Raw genomic sequence first — 18,679 nt, forward strand, 5'->3', positions numbered from 1 at the left:
CTTCAGAAATAGTGCCATGGGATCTTTTACATCCACCTGGTTTAACGTCTCATCTGAAAGACGGCACCTCCGACAGAGCAGAACTCCCTCAGCACTGCACTGGAGTGTCAGCCTAGCTTTACGTGCTCGAGTCTCATGGAGTGGGACCTGAACTCACAACTTTCTAACTCCGAGGCAAGAGCGCTACCAACTGAGCCACAGCTGACATTGTTATAACAACTTTTTTCACTAAAAAAACATTATCTGGTCACTATCACATTGCTGCTGGTGGGAGCTTGCTGTTTCCTACACTACAGCAGTGACTACGCTTCAAAAAGTACTTCATTGGCTGTAAAGCGCTTTGGGACATCCGGTGGGCGTGAAAGGCGCTATAGAAATGCAAGTCTTTATTGGTATGTTGTGAGATGGATTTTTTAACTTAATAGAACTACACAGACCATTTTGGAAAATAGGACACTCAGAATGAAGTGATTTATTGTGGATTTTGCAGACATTTTGGGATGTTCAAACTGTTGGGGAAACACTGTGTGTATGTTGATAAACCTGTATAATCCCCTTTTAACTGCTGTATTCCCCTCCCCCCGCAAGACAGTTGCAAGCTGAGAGGAATAAGGCACGTTCAGACTTGCCTGCTGCTGATAGAAGGAAAACCAATCAGGTTCCAGCAGGTGACCAATCCGTGAGTCATCACAGGTTCGCGGGCTTCACGAATTCAGTACTGTATTGTGAGAGTTGGAGTAAAGACCTATTTCTTGTAGCTCGCTGTGTTGCCTATTTCTTTACGCGGGAGACCATAGTCCCCCACAAAACCATATATTATAATTATATACAATGGGCCAGATTTTGCTGTGAAAATAACGTTGAGGCTAACAGCGTTCACTATTATTTATGCGCAAATTGGACAGCAACTCCTGAAGAGCGCACTTGTGCGGTTAAATGTGAAAATCCAGAAGTTGCTGTCCGAGATGTGCTGCTCCTCCGTAAGCTGTGCGAAAACGGTATCTCGGCTTCTGGCACCCCATTCAGATGTATTGTACTGACATCGTAGATACGGACTCAACTCGCCACAAAAAGTTATGTCAAGTCATTCCAATCTAAGCACCCTTTTAACGGCGTGGTAAGCCTTAATTACTGCCAAAGAACCTCTCTGGCAGTGAAAACTAACTTTAGCAAGTGTGGAATCTCATTCCTTCAGATTTTTAGTTACCGTTGGAGATTAAAAAAGTAAATAAAGTTTCTTGTCTAATAAAATCAGGCTTTCTGTACCTGATTTGACATTGAATTCACCATTCTAACTTACACTTTCTGGTTCAAACTCTGCGCTGCTCATGAACAATTCTTCAATCTGATTGGTTAAGGAGATACACAGTTGCGTGCCCTGTTCACACAGGTCCCAGATATCCTATAGAGAGCGCTGCGCCATTTGGATATCCACTGACAGCAACTTGCCGTGCGAAACCACGTGGAAAGTTTATGGGCAGGTGCAAGCTGTCACCGTTCGTTTGCTGCTTACAGCAAATTCTGGCCCAAAATATATAGGGCTAATAATACAAAAGAATGTAGAATTAAAAAGTATGTAGAAGAGAAGTAGAAAAAAATGGGAGGCGAGGAGGAGGCATGGAGAAAGGCTCATGGGTAGCGAACTGAAATAGTAAGGGATTTTATAAATGCATAAAATGTACAAAAATAGTTAAAAGGTAGGGCTAATTAGAGGTGAAAAGGAAAATGTCTTGGAGGATGAAGGAATAGCGGAAATACTAAATTTTGCCTCGGTTTTCACAGTGTGTTAGTGGAAATGAAAGGTTACTCGAGGAGGACCAATTTGATAGGCTAACTATAGTTTAGAATATCACTGGAAAAAATTGGCAGAACTCAAAGTGGAAAAGGTATGATATGCATCCCATATTTTTTTTTAATTCTTTCATGGGATGTGGGCATCATTGGCAAGGCTGGCCCATCCCTAATTGTCCTTGAGAAGGTGGTGGTGAGCAGCCTTCTTGAAGTGCTGTAGTCCGTGTGGTGAAGGTACTCCCACAGTGCTGTTAGGGAGGGAGTTCCAGGATTTTGACCCAGCTACGATGATGAAACAGCGATATACTTCCAAGTCAGGATGGTGTGTGACTTGGAGGGGAACTTGCAGGTGATGGTGTTCCCATGCGCCTGCTGCCCTTGTCCTAGGTGGAAGAGGTCGCGGGTTTGGGAGGTGCTGCCGAAGAAGCCTTGGCGAGTTGCTGCAATGCATCTTGTAGATGGTACACACTGCAGCCACGGTACGCCGGTGGTGGAGGGAGTGAATGTTTAAGCTGGTGGATGGAGTGCCAATCAAGCGGGCTGCTTTGTCCTGGATGGTGTCGAGCCTCTTGAGTGTTGTTGAAGCTGCACTCATCCAGGCAAGTGGAGAGTATTCCATCACACTCCTTACTTGTGCCTTGTAGATGGTAGAAAGGCTTTGGGGAGTCAGGAGGTGAGACACTCACCGCAGAATACCTAGCTTCCGACCTGCTCTTGTTGCCACAGTATTTATGTGGCTGGTCCAGTTAAGTTTCTGGTCAATGGTGACCCCCAGGATATTGATGGTGGGGGATTCGGTAATGGTAATGCCGTTGATTGAATGTCAAGAGGCGATGGTTAGACTCTCGCTTGTTGGAGATAGTCATTGCCTGGCACTTGTGTGGCGCGAATGTTACCTGCCACTTATCAGCCCAAGCCTGAACGTCATCCAGGTCTTGTTGCATGCGGGCAAGGACTGCTTCATTATCTGAGGAGTTGTGAATGGCACTGAACACTGTGCAAGGGAAGTTAGAGAGGAAAGCTCACAATCTTTCAAACATTTTTGGATGTGGTAGATTGCCAATGTGACACCTCCTGTTCAGAAAGGGAGAAAGGAATAAACAAGGTAACTATAGACCAGTCAGTCTAAAAGCACTGCAGCTGTAATAGGAGATAAATTGAATACTCATCTAGACTGACATGGGTCAACTAGAGAAAGCCAGCACGGATAGGTAAATGGCAAGTCATGTCTAACAAACTTAATAGAGTTCTTTGAGGAAATAACAGAGTGTATTGGTAAAGGAAAAAGGGTGGATGTTGTGTCTATGGAGAATTAATTGTAATTATAGTTTTGCATCGAAACTGCCAACATGGATTATGTCATTAAAACTATAAATAGAGATTAGAAACTCTATAAACCTTTCTGGGGTAACAGCACCTTTGAAGAAGCTGTAAGTTAGTAGTAGGAAACAACAGCGATTCATTTGATGTGAAGTGCTTTAGGATGTCCTGAGGACATGATAGGCGCTAAAGAAATTCAAGGTCTTTCTTTTCTTTCTTCCTTTAATAGCCTTGACAAGTTGAAACCTTTAAGCTACATAATTCTGCTTGTTTATTATTTTTCCCCGTTCGCTCCACTCCTCTCTTAAAGATGCTGACTCTCACTTAAGCACCCATTCATAATTTATGACTGTTTTCCTTGGGGAAAGGGGAGGGGCCATGCAGGGCTTCTTTGGAGTTAGTTTGGTTCCAAGGTGTAATTTCTGGGAATGAAAGTGTTGAATCCGAGTTAACCTTCTGTGGCAGGATCAGCAATCCCATATCTGAGTCAGGTTGGTCCATATTCCTGGGTAGTTAGTAGGACCGGGAGGTGTGGGCCTGTCGCAGGGTCTGGGATTCTTCCTATTTGGCTTCAGATAAGTCTGCAAGCCATTGCCCCAGTGACTAGGGTAGTCCAGACGACTGTACAAGCAGCAGGAAGCTTACCAGTGCTCTACTGTGCTGGTAAAATGGGTGGTTTTAGCTGATTGAACTCCATCAGTACCCTGGTGCACATTCAGGGGTGGTGGGGGTTTGGTGGTCCCTATGCCTTTGATGTTGTTAATCTGTTGACAACTTGCAGCCAAGCTCTCTAGACTTGAGTAAGTGGGGTGTGCCTCTGTAGGGAGAGACGTCGGGCAAACAGAAACTGTACTTGTATGGGTATTGGAATAGTTGGTATCAGAGATCTAAGCATGGTAATGGGTTTTCATGAATACTGGATGCCCACCTTACCACAGAAAGAATTCATCTTTGAGCTGAGACAGTGTATGCCGACAGGCTATTCAACCAGGGAAGACTTCACAGCTGTGCCCGATCCTGCACGTGTGCTGCTGTCTCAGCCTAGATCAGCTAATTTGGCACAGACCAGTGATCAATTGGCTGTGTTTTAAGTACATTTTCTATACAGACAGTACTTGTAAATTGAATACAGTTCAGTGTTAATAAAGAGGAAAACCACATTCAGCTCTGATCTATTGATATTTTATTCACAACCCTGTACAACACATTATATTACACACATCATCAGTTAACATAATGAATTCTAAAATGGTTAACTAACCAGAAAGGCACAAAATGACTTTGTATAAGAGAGCCACTACAGGGATTTTAGATCCAGGCCTATAAATTGGAAATATGTTACAAATGTGCCACTGTAATACAAATAAATGGGTAATGTGTTTCTACAATTAGATGCATATTTCTTGTCTTTCACGTTGTTGGATGGATTGCTGGCTGGCTTCAGGACAGAAAGCAGAGAGTAGGAGTAAAGGGTAGCTATTCACAGGGGCAGAAGGTGGGTCGTGGTGTTCTACAAGGATCAGTGCTGGGACCACTGCTGTTCACAATTATATTAACGATGTAGACTTAGAAATCAAAAACACAATTTCTAAATTTGCAGATGACACCAAATTGGGGGGGATAGTCAATACTGAGGAGGACTACAACAAATTACAGGAGGACATTAATAAACTTGCAGAATGGGCATATAATTGGTAAATGAAGTTTAACAGATAAATGTGAGGTATTACATTTTGGTAGGAAGAATAGGGAGGTCACTTATCACTTGGAGGGTGCGCGTCTAGGTGGGGTAGAGGAACAAAGGGATCTTGGAGTACAAATACACAAATCACTAAAAGTTGCGACACAGGTTAACAAGGCCATAAAAAAGCAAACCAAGCACTAGGGTTTATTTCGAGAGGTATAGAATTGAAAAGTAGGGAAGTTATGCTAAACCTGTATTGAATCTTGGTTAGACCACACTTAGAGTACTGCGTACAGTTCTGGCCACCATATTATAAAAAGGATATAGAGGCACTGGAGAGGGTGCAGAGAAGATTTACAAGGATGATACCAGAAATGCGAGGGTATACATATCAGGAAAGGATGAACAGGCTGGGTCTCTTTTCTCTTGAAAAGAGAAGGCTGAGGGGTGACCTAATAGTGGTCTTTAAAATTATGAAAAAATTTGATAAAGTGGATACAGAGAGAATGTGGGGAAGAGCATAACTAGAGGCCATCAATATAAGATAGTCACCAAGAAATCCACTAGGGAATTCAGAAGAAACTTCTTTACCCAAAGAGTGGTGAGAATGTGGAACTCGCTACCACAGGGAGTGGTTGAAGCGAATAGTATAGATGCATTTAAGGGGAGGCTAGATAAGCATATGAGGGAGAAGGGAATAGAGGGTTACGCTGATAGATTTAGATGAGGAAAAGTGGGAGGAGGCTCGAGTGGAGCATAAACACCGGCATGGACTGGTTGGGCCGAATGGCCTGTTTCTGTTCTGACGAACAGTCAGCGACCTGAAGCGTTAACTCTGTTTCTCTCTCCACAGATGCTGCCTGACCTGCTGAGTATTTCCAGCATTTTCTGTTTTTATTTCAGATTTCCAGCATCCGCTGTATTTTGCTTTTGTATTGACCTGTTTCTGTGCCGTATATCCTATGTAATCCTATGCTGTCAGCACTGTCTGTCATTTTGTTGCAGTAGATGCAATTTTCGATGTGGTTTAAGTTGCTGCAGTTGCACAGTCATTTGGACTGTGTCACAGCCGTTGTTAGAGTCCTTGACCCTGAGCAAATATCATCTCTCTGCGTGTTGCTTGTGAGTTGGTTCTGGATTGGTTGTGTTTTCTGTACTGTGGCTAATTCTAGCTACCCTATTTCTCACTGGTGAAGTTGGCTGAGGCCGAATATTTTACCTGCTGGTTATATTTTTGATCTTTCTCTTTCAGTCCAGTGTTTTCCAGTTTGGCTAGTCGCTGGTCGGCTTTGCGTTGGCGGGTGATATTTGCTGTTTCTTGTAGGCCAGTGTTAATCTTCTCCTTCTTCTTCGGCAGTCCCTCGGAACCGAGGATGACTTGCTTCCACATTAAAAATGAGTTCTCAGGTGACTGATGAGTCCAATGCGGGACCTACAGTCTCTGTCACAGGTGGGGCAGACGGTGGTTGAAGGGGCGGGTGGGTGGGGTGCTTGGGTTGACGTGCGCTCCTTGCGCTGCCTGCGCTTGGCTTCCGCTTGCTCCCGGCGAAGAGACTCCAGGTGTTTGGCGCCTTCCCGGATGCTTCTCCTCCACTTTGTGCTAATAATGTATTGTGAGGTCCACACACTGAGCAGTATACCCTCCAAGAGCCTTGTCAAAAATACACCCACTCAGTGGATTGCAGAGACATGGAATGCTAGTCTGTGACACAGTGATTGTAAATGTGCCAGGCACTTCCTCTCTCGAGCAAGGGCGAGGCGGGAGAAAACTACAGGATAAATACATCTATTAAACATAAATCCTATATGGAGTGAACAGTGTTGAGTTCCATCTCTGGAATATCTCACAGCTGTGAATGAGGTCTTGGAAACATGAAGAGCAGTAGGCCTATGAAGGGATCCCGGTGAAGTGGAAATGATTCCCCCAGTCATACCACGAGTATCTCCGACTGGCCGCAGTGGTGTGCTGAAGTGAGAGGAGTGAACGACTTTGAGCTTCCAGTGTGGAGGCAAGTTACGAGAGACAAAGCGATCAGCAACGCCGGATGGCTTAACAGGAGAATACCCACCCCGGCCAGGAATGTGACTATGTGAGGCTTGGGGAACATTATCTGTCACATATTGGCTTGCACTCATCAACATACCCATCTACCATGTACTTACGTCCCCTTCATTGTTGGCACCGTCATCCTCAAGCAGGAGGGACACAGGACTATCTCTGATCTAACCAGATCTTTTCCATCGGTCCTTTGTTTCCTAGTATTAATCCAATTGTAAGGAGCCTTGCAAGGAGGAATGGTCTAAGCAAAAGGAGTACAGCACTTAAATTTCTCCAGGTTTCAGTCTAGAGAAGTTGTCAACTTTAAAGTGAGGTGAGGTGGTGGCTGGAGGGTTCTAGTGAGCACCAATACAGTGGGAGCAGCAGTGATACCCGCCCTGCTGTATGCCTCAGAGACATGGACCATGTACAGCAGGCACCTAAAAGCACTGGAGAGGTATCACCAACGCTGCCTCCGCAAGATCCTGCAAATCCATTGGTAGGATAGGCGCACCAATGTCAGTGTTCTTGCTCAGGCCAACATCCCCAGCATTGAAGCTTTGACCACGCTCAATCAGCTCCGATGGACGGGTCACATTGTCCGCATGCCCGATACGAGACTCCCAAACCAAGCGCTCTACTCGGAACTCCGACACGGCAAGAGAGCCCCAGGTGGGCAGAGGAAACGCTTCAAGGACATCCTCAAAGCCTCCTTAAAAAAGTGTAACATCCCCACCGACACCAAGACTGCACAAAGTGGAGGAGAAGCATCCGGGAAGGCACCGAACACCTGGAGTCTCTTCGCCGGGAGCAAGCGGAAGCCAAGCGCAGGCAGCGCAAGGAGCGCACGTCAACCCAAGCACCCCACCCACCCGCCCCTTCAGCCACCGTCTGCCCCACTTGTGACAGAGACTGTAGGTCCCGCATTGGACTCATCAGTCACCTGAGAACTCATTTTTAATGTGGAAGCAAGTCATCCTCGGTTCCGAGGAACTGCCTAAGAAGAAGACACCTGGTGACTGCAAACAACTTGCATGTTGTGGGAACAAACCAGGGGCTGTAGATGAGCAATTCATATTGTTCTGTAATGTTTCTGTCTGTTACTTGTCTGAGATGATCTGTTACATCTTTCCATTGATGTTTCCTCTCTGGGTTTGTTTGCCCTGTTTATTTTTTTTATATATATTGCCCTGTCCCTTTATCTGATCATATTAATATGCCTATCTTTCTTATTTTTCAGTTTTGAAGAAGGGTATGCACCTGAAACTTCAACTCCCTAACCTCTCCACAGATGCTGATTGACTTGTTGTTTGTCTCTGGCTTCTTAAGTTTTCTTTCCCTGTGTGTCGCTTTAAGACCAGCAGGCCCACCATGCTAACTGGAACTGAGAAATGGCACCAATACTGCAAAACAAAGCGTGGGAATACATGGGTAAGGGAAACCATGCTGATCAGAGCACTTGAGTCATGACCTTAAGTCTGTTGTAATTTTGGTAAGAGGTGGCTGCAGAATGCCGTGACATGGAGTGGTAGGAAACGGGCTTGTGTGTGCAAAGCTTGTGATTTCAAATAAAGCTGTTGGACTATAAGCTGGTGTTGTGTGATTTCTTACAATTCTCCAGATACAGTGAGGTTCTGAGCTAAGTCCGAAATTGGCAGAGGTAACCAAGACGTGGCCAGATGCTCCCACGCAAGGAGAGAATCGTCATCCAGGACATTCTTGTACACCTCCTGGAAGCTGCTTCATAAATGGCTTTGGAAGAATTCTGGAAGCAGGTCAACTTCTCACTTCCTCAGTTGGGGAACCGGAGAGGGTAGCAACCAAAAAAAATAAATTCTGTCGAAGGTCTTCCACTCCTCCCACCCTCACCCAGTCACCAAAACAAACCCAGCTAGTTTCACTATTCCCTGGTGTGGGCTCAAGTTTTAGAATGCTTGCATGCAACAGGCCAGCAATACTGTGCCTGATCCTACTGTCCCACATTGAGCTTTGTGTAGACTAAGACAGCGCTCAAAGTGTACTAAAGGTTGGCGACATTCAACTGCGGTTGACTACCCTTTAATTTTTTTGATGATTTATAACATTTGCTGTTACCTTAATGAAAAATCTGAATAGAAGTGAACCATTTAGTAAGAACCACTGCCACCTACTGGTGTCACAGTTGTATATTAGGGAAAGGTTCACTCACACTGGTCCTAGACTCTTGGGAATCTGGGAATCTTGCGACACCTGGGAATCCCTGGCCCAAGACCGCACAAAGTGGAGGAGAAGCATCCGGGAAGGCGCCGAACACCTCGAGTCTCTTCGCCGGGAGCAAGCGGAAGCCAAGCGCAAGGAGCGCACGTCAACCCAAGCACCCCACCCACCCGCCCCTTCAACCACCGTCTGCCCCACCTGTGACAGAGACTGTAGGTCCCGCATTGGACTCATCAGCCACCTGCGAGCTCATTTTTAATGTGGAAGCAAGTCATCCTCAGTTCCGAGGGACTGCCTAAGAGAGAGGCCTAGAAATTCGGTGGAGCCCCAAACGGGGTGCCAAGCTCGCCTGGGCGCCGGAATTACCGCTGCGGAGCAGTTGTGCCCGCCGGAAATTCAGCTTGAGCGCCCCAAGAGGGACGCGGGGCGCTGATCGAGGCGCCCCGCGTCCCTCTTGGGGCGCTGAAACTGAATATTGCAGCGCAACGTGCCGCAGCACCCAGTGCGCTGCGGTACTGCAGGCCTTCCTCCCCTTCTTAAGGGAGAGGGGCCTGCACCAGCGCGATGACCGATCGCGAATGCCGGCAAAAGAGCCCGGCACCGAGAAGTGCCGGGCTCTCGGGACACAGGCGGCACTGCCCGGGGGGAATCAGGAGGCCGGGGACGGAGGTGCTGGCAGGCGGCCACCGAAAAAATGGCTGCCCCGCACCTCCACCTTAATTTGCGCCACTACCGCCACAGGTAGGCCCCGTGAACCGGGCGCGATTTGCGATCGGCGTTACAGAGGCGGGCGCGACCAAATATCGCGATTGGGGCGGTAGCGGGGCGCTGTGCACACCGATGACATCATCGGTGGCAGCGCAGCGCTACAGGCTAACACCGCCATTAGCGCCCTGCTAAATATCGCGGGAGGCGCGGCCAGTGGCGCTAAAGCCACCGAGTGCCCTCTTTAGGCGCTAACTGGTGGCGCAGCCCACCAAATTTCTAGGCCAGAGACTCTTAGAATTTTTTGAGGTGAGAGCGGATGTGTTGGAGACATGGGGGTAAGTGAAAGTTGAAAAAAATGTGAAATCTGACCCCAACCCGCCTACTTTCACCTTTCACTCTGGCAGGACAACAGGGGGGCAGGTGGGCAATTTAAATATTATGAGGTCTGAAGCCTTTACTTTAACCTGCAGGTTTTACTACTGGTCGGCCGGGGATCCCGGTGGTTGCAACGAGGCGCACTTTGCGGGTGGGACCCGGGAAAATCCAGCCCTTATACTCCATTATTTGGAAATTTCAGTCTTGAAAACTTCAATTGACCCAGCATCCAGTTTGTTTTTGTTGAAAAATTGCTTCCTGATTTCACTTCTATATGGCCTAGCTCTAATTTTAAGATTGTGCCCTCGTGTTCTGGATTCCCCCACCAGAGGAAATAGTTTCTCTGTATCTACCCTATCAAATCCCTTTATCATTTTGCACCTTGATTAAATCACCCTTCAACCATCTAAATTCAAAGGAATACAAGAGAACTTTATGCAACCAGGCCTCTTAATTTAACCCTTTAAGCACTGATATCATGTAGTGATTCTCCACTGTACTCAACAATAACAACTTGTATTTATATCACTCATTTAACACAGCAAAGGTGCTTCACAGAAGTGTTATAAAACAAAATGTGACATCAAGCTACATAAGGAGCAGTTAGGGCAGATGATCAAAAGCTTGGTCAAAGAGGTAGGTCTTAAGGAGCGTCTTTTTTGATTCGTTCATGGGATGTGGGCATTGCTGGCGAGGCCGACATTTATTGCCCATCTCCAATTGCCCTTGAGAAGGTGGTGGTGAGCTGCCTTCTTGAACAGTAGAGGGCAGTTAAGAGTCAACCACATTGCTGTGGGTCTGGAGTCACATATAGGCCAGGCCGGTAGGTTTCCTTTCCCTAAAGGACATTAGTGAACCAGATGGGTTTTTAACGACAATTCAGTAGCTTCATGGTCACCATACTGATACTAGCTTTTTATTCCAGATTTTTAAAATTTAATTAACTGAATTTAAATTCCCCAGCTGCCATGGTGGGATTTGAACTCACGTCTCTAGTCTAGATCATTATGGATTACTAGTCCAGTAACATAACCACTATGCTACCGTAATCCATACCATCCCAAAGGAGGAAAGAGAGTGGGAGGCACAGCCACCAATGGTTGAGCGATTAAAATCAAGAGGCCAGAATTAGAGTGCAGATGTCTCAGGGGGATTGGAGCTGGAGGAGATTAGAGATAGGGAGGAGCGAGGCCATGAAGGGATTTGAAAACAAGCATGAGAATTTTTACTCCCTCCAAGGCTTGAGGTTCGGTGCCCAAAATTGACCAAGTTCTGACCAAGGCTCTGTACAACTGAAGCACCACTTCCTCACTTTTGAATTCCAGCTCCCTTGAGATAAAGGCCAACATCCATTATCCTTTTTAATTGCAGTTTGTACCTGTGCACTAGCTTTTAGGGATTTGCGTACATGGACACCTAAATTGCTTTGCTCATCACCAGCTCCGAGTCTCTCGGCATTAGGAAAATATTCAGATTTGTCCTTCCCTGATCCAAATTGGATGACCTCTGAGTTTCATCAGCCAGTTTTGCCCGCTCACTTAGTCTGGGGAGCACCATTTGTTACATTCCACCTCAAGTTTAAAGACTATTGAATCTGCTTTCATGACTGTTCTAATTGAGGTTTATTTTATGGCTCTTCACCATATAAATGATCTGGATAATGCAGACCCAAACTTTAGGTTTAGAACTGTATCCAAATTTAATTTGTCTTGCAGTTAGTTAGCAGAATAATATTGAATTGACCAGTAGAGAGGGAACTATCCTTCCTTTCTTTCTTTCTTATTGCATCATCTTGGCCTCTTTGCCTTTCCAAAGTAGCAGTGGTACCAGAATAAACTATTTTTAACTGCAGAGGGGGAAGAGAGGAGAGCTATCTGTTTGCACAGTTCGTGTGGCATCAAACCCAAGCGACAATATCCCAGTTTTTGTTTTCTCTCCATTTGGATAACTGTCTACTAATTTGTACTTGGGAGTGAAACACATTCAAAATCATTTAAAAAAAATCATTTGTTCTTGGGCTGTGGGCGATGTCGTCAAGGCCGAATTTATTGACCATCGCTGGTTGTCCGGGAAAGGTGGTGTTGGACCTCCTCCTTGAACTGCTGCCGTCCTTGTGCTGAGGATAATGTCACGATGGTGTTACGTATGGAATTCCAGGATTCTGATCTTCAATATTATTCTGCTAACTAACTGCAAGACAAATTAAATTTGGATACAGTTCTAAACCTAAAGTTTGGGTCTGCATTATCCAGATCATTTATATGGTGAAGAGCCATAAAATAAACCTCAATTAGAACAGTCATGAAAGCAGATTCAATAGTCTTTAAACTTGAGGTGGAATGTAACAAATAGTGCTCCCCAGACTAAGTGAGCAGGCAAAACTGGCTGATGAAACTCACTGAGGTCATCCAATTTGGATCAGGGAAGGACAAATCTGAATATTTTCCTAATGCCGAGAGACTCGGAGCTGGTCAGGATAGCGAGTCACTTGGAGGGAAGCTTGAGGTGATGGCGTTCCCACAACATTGCTGCTCTTGTTCTTCTTGGTGGTAGAAGTCACACGGGAGGAAAGAGCTGCTGAAGTAACCTTGGGTGAGTTGCTGCAGTGCATCCTGTACATACTGCAGCCACCATGCACCAGTGATGGATACTGAGCTCAGGGGCAATGGCCACCGTAAAAAATAAGCTAACGCCATTTAGTTGCACCTGGCAATAAACCTTGTTTATTCAACATTAAAGATGTACAATACTGTATACATATGATAATGCACGGAAGAAATGCAGGACAGCATCCAAAGTATGATACAAGATGTGTTTTAATATGCTACATTTAGAATCAGTTCACATCACTTTTAGATTGAATCATTTTAATGGCACTTAAATTGCAACACTGTGATGTAAGCTTCATCAACCCAGATCAAAAGGCTGGGAACTTAAAACTAGGACTGGTGTGAGCAAACTTCTAAAGGCCCTCTGCTCAAGCATTTGTAGATGAAAGTTGCCTACGGGAGGACAGTTTTATACTTCCCAGGTTTGGGCAAGGTATTCAGAGATACTGCACATGCCTGTCATAAACACACCCATTCACTTTTTATTACACAATCCTTGCTATAGTGGAAGTACAGAATTCACCAACATTACTGAATCACCGTCGATGATTAATCTTTCTTTCTAAGTGGTTTTTTTTTCGGTTGGGGGGGGGGGGGGTGGGGGGAGAGGCGGGAGGAGGAAAGAGAATGCAAGATTCAAAGTCAACCAAATAATTAAATTCAGCAGCCATAGGCTTTTATGAATCTGCAGCCTGGCCTCTCTCATCAATATCAAGTTTGCAGGTGACATCTTCCATTGCAAATATGTTGTTATTTTGTGGCAATAGGACCTGAACAATAACCTGAAGTTGTGTGTACATTTCACCCACCTACAGGAGATACTTCAAATCTTTAGGGCTGGGGGGGGGGTGGGGGTGGAGAGGGGCAATGCAAATTTCAACTTGTGTCATATTTGTGTGAATTCACTACACAATTAATGAATGTTCATGTTTTAAAGTGCATTATTACTTTAACAAGGCTTTGCAACAAAACCAAGTGTTTCTTTTCATGCCCCACAAATCCTCACAACTGCAAGTATCATATCTTTCCCTTTCCCCCCCCTCTCCTCCATTCAAACAAAAAATCTACAACATATCTAGTGTCATTTTCATGCCTTTGTGCATTTACATGGACAAAACTTTCCCTCATCCTTGCAGCCATATGAAAACAATATAATTTACAAAAAATTAAATGTGCAATCGTACAAACATAATTTTACATTTTCAGACACTGAAAAATATACCTTTCTCTGGCACGTTTTCCCTCAATAACTTCCTATTTACAGTACAGTACAGTTAACAGTTTTCTCACTGCACACTCCTATTGGAGGATTATGATGTCTATGTGGGCAGGTAACTGCCATTGCAGATCCAAACTGAGTTTGAAGTTTGAGATTTTTCATGACGATTCACACAGTAGTGTTTGTTAGTTTCCACCCCAAGTCATGAAAAAGTTATCAACAAACTGTGGAAATAAATAGCCATTTGAATCATTCTGGCTTTAACGCATAGTTTAAAAATATCTTTTAGGTACAGTTGCTAAGTTTTTGCAAAATAAATTCTTTCAAAGTCTTAATTGCAACATTACAGCTGTATCTGTATAGCTATTTAGTGAGCAAGATCACAGATTTGGTTTGAGATATTGTCACAAATACTTTTCAAATCCAGCTACAGTGTTTGATTAAACAGTTTCACTTTCTTGATTTCACAATCTTGTGCCTTCTCTTCTCTGTTGTAGTCAGTGTTCATCTGGCCCTGAACAGAATAAGAAGCTTCAAAGAGTTCTTGTCAAGCACCTTCAATGCCCATTGTAATCAGTCATTCTGAAATGCTTTCCTTTCTTATAGAACCTGTAAAATATAAAATGCAAGTTGCCATATGCTTTTCTGAAAGATAAAAAAAAGAACTATCTTGTTAAAAATCAGTTCTGGGCATCGTTAAAGTGCTGAAATATAATACATGTTACTTAAGCAACATAAAAGCCACTCGAAGTGCAGGGAGCCAGTTAGTAATCAGAACTCAGTGAAACTACATCTGTCTCTCCACCTCCGTGGCCAATATTTATCCTTCAATCAACATCACTAAAACAGATTGTCTGGTCATTATCACATTGCTGTTTGTGGGAGCTTGCTGTGTGCAATTTTTGGCTGCCACGTTTCCTGCATTACAACAGTGACTACGCTTCAAAAGTTGGCTGTCAAGCGCTTTGCGATGTCCCTAGGTTGTGAAAGGCGCCATATAAATGCAAGTCTTTTTTCTCTCTCTCCTCCTTTAAGACCCTCCTTAAAATCCACCTCGGAACAAGCTATTTTTTAAAAAATTTGTTTGTGGGATGCAGGCGTCGCTGGCAAGGCCAGGATTTATTGCCCATCCCTACTATCTCCTTCTTTGGCTTGGTGTCTAGTTCTTCCTTATGCCTCTGAAGCGCATTGAGATACTTATGCTCAAGGCACTATATGAATGAAAATTGTTGCTGTTGGCAGTGACCCACAAGTGACCCTCTGTGCTCAACAACAATACTGGCCCTGAAGAATTTGCAGTCGGAGGCTCCCCGCGGGGAAACGCCTCCGATCCGCAAATAAAATGTCCACGTACTTGGTGGTCCGAGAGGTACGGAGACTCGCGGTCCTGGGCCCCTCCGCGTACCCGCGGGCAGAGGCGAACATATCCCAGGGGTGCAGGCCGTTCGCGAGCATCCCTGGGATCACGTGGGTCGGCCCAAGGAATGACAGAAGGGAATCTCCATTCATGCTTATGGAGGTTCTGAAACCCCATAAGCATGAATGGAAATACCCCAAAAAATACATGTATACATCAAATAAATTTTAAAAATGGCATTTAATTAAATATTTAAAACAAAATGTAATTTTTTGAAAAATAAATGTACATGTTTTAAAGGGGCTAAAAATAAACTTACCTTATTTCACAGGTTTTTAAATGTATAAATTATTGATAAAATTTTATTTTTCTGTTTTTTTAAAACCCGTACGCTGGTAAAAGCAGGCCTTACGCCTGCTTTTACCAAGTATAAGAATTTCACGGCCATTCGCCGGGCAGAAGTTCTCCGCCCGCGGATGCCCTTTTCCCGGGGATTCGTACGGTCTGGCAAGAAAGTTCTCGACAGACCGCAAGTTTCGGGCTTTAGCCCGTGCCTAAACCCGGAACTTGCGCGGCTCTTGCGGGCGCGTGCACACCTCGTACGCACCCGTAGGGGCTGCAAATTACGGCCCGATGTATCCATGGTCATGTCGTGAGGGGAGTAACGCTGAACCCAATACCGCCAATTTATCTTCTCGAACGGTACAGAATTGCAAACTGTCCATTTGCTGAATGCCAAAGATGTCCCATTATATTTGTACATAAATGGCAGTGGAGTAGAGGTAAACTGGGCTGCTGGGTGAGACTGTGTTACTGACAAAACAGCATTATAAATGTTAAGGTCAACAAGAGTATTTCTTAGGATCTTACAGGGTCCCATTTTGATTTAAGAAGCAAGGTTGAAAAAAAAACTTTTAAAGTGTTTTTAAACAGGAAAATGAAACGTTACCATTCTAAAATCTTATAAAGCATTGGTTTTATTTAAAGGTATTTAATATATTAAAAGCTATAATATGCCAAGGTAGTTCACTAAAAATCTGGAGCGTGGAAAGGCTATTTTTTCCCCATCAAGCCCATTTCATCCATAGTCTGTCTATGATTGTGCTATTATAGTCTATTCTCCCCAGCACAACCTGTTTTTAAGAAACACTAAGTTCCATCTCCAACTTTCCCTGAAAAATAAAATCAAGCAGTGCAGCGGCCCTCCCTTTGTCTGTAACCTCCTCCAGCCTTACAACCCTACAAGATCTCTGCGCTCCTCTAATTCTGGCCTGTTGCGCATCCCCGATTTTAATTGCTCCACCATTAGTGGCCCTGCCTTCAGCTGCCAAGGCCCGAAGCTCTGGAATTCCCTCCATCTCTCTACCTCTCTTTCTTCCTTTAAGACGCTGCTTAAAACCTACCTCTTTGACCAAGCTTTTGGCCATCTGCCCTAATATCTCCTTATGTGGCTCGGAGTCAGATTTTGTTTTATAACACTCCTGTGAAGCGCCTTGGGACATTTTACTCCGTTAAAGGTGCTATTTAAATATAAGTTGTTGTTGCATCTCTATAGCCTTCAATCCCCCTTCTAAATAGATATTGATTGAATGTCAGCTGTGGCTCAGTGGGTAACACCCTCGCCTTCTGAGTCAGAAGGTTGTGGGTTCAAGTCCCACTCCAGAGACTTCAGCACAAAAAGCTAGGCCGACACTCCCAGTGCAGTACTGAGGGAGTGCTGCACTGTCGGAGGGTGCGATATTTCCGATGAGACGTTAAGCCGAGGCCCCGTCTGATCTTAGGGAGAAAGCAGGGACAGGGTACTGAATTTGGATGATCAGCCATGATCGCATGGAATGGCGGAGCAGGCTCGAGGGGCCGAATGGCCTACTCCTGCTCCTATCTTCTATGCTTCTGTCTCTCAGGTGGACGTAAAAGATCCCATGGCACTATTTATAAGAAGAGCAGGGGAGTTATCCCCGGTATCCTGGACAATATTTATCCCTCAATCAACATCACTAGATTACCTGGTCATTATCACATTGCTGTTTGTGGGAGCTTGCTGTGCGTAAATTGGTTTGCCGCGTTTCCTACATTACAACAGTGACTACACTTCTAAAAGCACTTTGGGATGTCCGGTGGTCATGAAAGGTGCTATTGTGGCGGAGCCACTAAGGGACTCCAATCAATTGTATATAATTCCCTTTAATAATATGTTGGCTACAGCCTGAGTCTGTATCTTTGTTTTCACTGTTTACATGTACAGAGTGCGATCACTTTAATAGCGCGGGCAAACGCGATGACGTCACGCCGTTCATCACGTGACCCCCCACCGGCGGGAAAAACGTGATGACGTCAGCCACGGGACCGCCCTAGCAGTCCTCGTGGAGCCTCCGAACTGACTGGACCTATATTCGATGTTCTCCTGTAGTTATCCGTTAAACTCTGTTACTTTTCATTAAACCTCGTTTATTTGATCGCCTGAGTTGACCTCAGTCTTTTGGATAGGAACGAGACATTCCTACATTGGTGACCCCGACTTTTGCGAACGGTTTTCGCAGAAGTTACTGAACATGGAATCGAACGCCGTTACTTTGAAGCTACCACAGTTCTGGGAGCAACAGCCAGCCGCCTGGTTCATCCAGGCTGAAGCCCAGTTCGCAATCAGGAACATCGTTGCAGATCAGACCCGTTACTATCACGTGGTCTCCACCCTCGACAGCGCCACAGCCTCGCGGATCTTCAGCCTGCTTGGTAATCCACCAGAAGATCGCAAGTATGATACGATAAAGGCGCGATTGTTACAGGTCTTCGGGCTCACGAAGTCGGAGCGCGCCCGCCGGCTGCTCAATATGCCCGGCCTCGGGGACTCCAAGCCGTCCGAGCTCATGAGCCAAATGCTCACGCTCCTGGGCTCTGAACCGAAATGCTTCCTCTTCAGGGAACTATTCCTCAGCCAGCTACCGGAGCAAGTTCAGGCTGCCCTAGCCAGGTCGGAAGTCACCGACTGCGCAGAGCTGGCTGCCGATGCGGACAAGATCTTCGCGGTGACACAGCAGTACTGCGCTGCCACGAGGCGCCCATCCCCCACAGACGCCGCTCCAGCCCCTCAACCTGCGGGGTTGTGCTTCTACCACGCCCGTTTTGGCGCGAAAGCAAGATGCTGCTGCCCTCCCTGCAGTTTTTCGCTCAAAAAAACCCAGCAGCCACCCTGTCGAAAGAGGACCGGTTATAACGAGCGCCCCGCGGCTGCGATGGCAATCGGTAATTCGGGAAAACTCCTCTTCACCAACGACTCCCTATCTGGTCGACGTTTCCTTTGCGACACCGGGGCGCAGTGTAGCATCCTACCCGCGTCAAATCTTGATCTACAAGTTGGGAGGCACGGCCCCTCCCTCCAGGT

The 18,679-nt window shown here is 45.5% G+C and overlaps 1 protein-coding gene across 6 annotated transcripts in view; it reads right to left on the minus strand.

Moving 5' to 3' along the window:
- Window positions 1-12,807: 12,807 nt before the first annotated feature.
- LOC147116981 (5'-AMP-activated protein kinase subunit gamma-2-like) overlaps window positions 12,808-18,679 on the minus strand; it is a 564,967-nt gene continuing 559,095 nt past the window's right edge. For 4 of the 6 annotated variants that reach the window (XM_085987491.1, XM_085987494.1, XM_085987495.1 and 1 more), the window contains one exon: window positions 12,808-14,585. In XM_085987491.1, coding sequence (XP_085843617.1) covers window positions 14,518-14,585 — 68 coding nt within the window. In that variant the 3' untranslated portion in view covers window positions 12,808-14,517. The remainder of the gene's footprint in view (window positions 14,586-18,679) is intronic. The other 2 variants (XM_085987492.1, XM_085987493.1) reach the window with 1 other exon arrangement.

Source organism: Somniosus microcephalus, chromosome 5 (genome assembly GCF_052327205.1).
Source record: "Somniosus microcephalus isolate GS21.2 chromosome 5, FLI_Smic_1.0, whole genome shotgun sequence".
Lineage (NCBI taxonomy): Eukaryota > Metazoa > Chordata > Chondrichthyes > Squaliformes > Somniosidae > Somniosus > Somniosus microcephalus.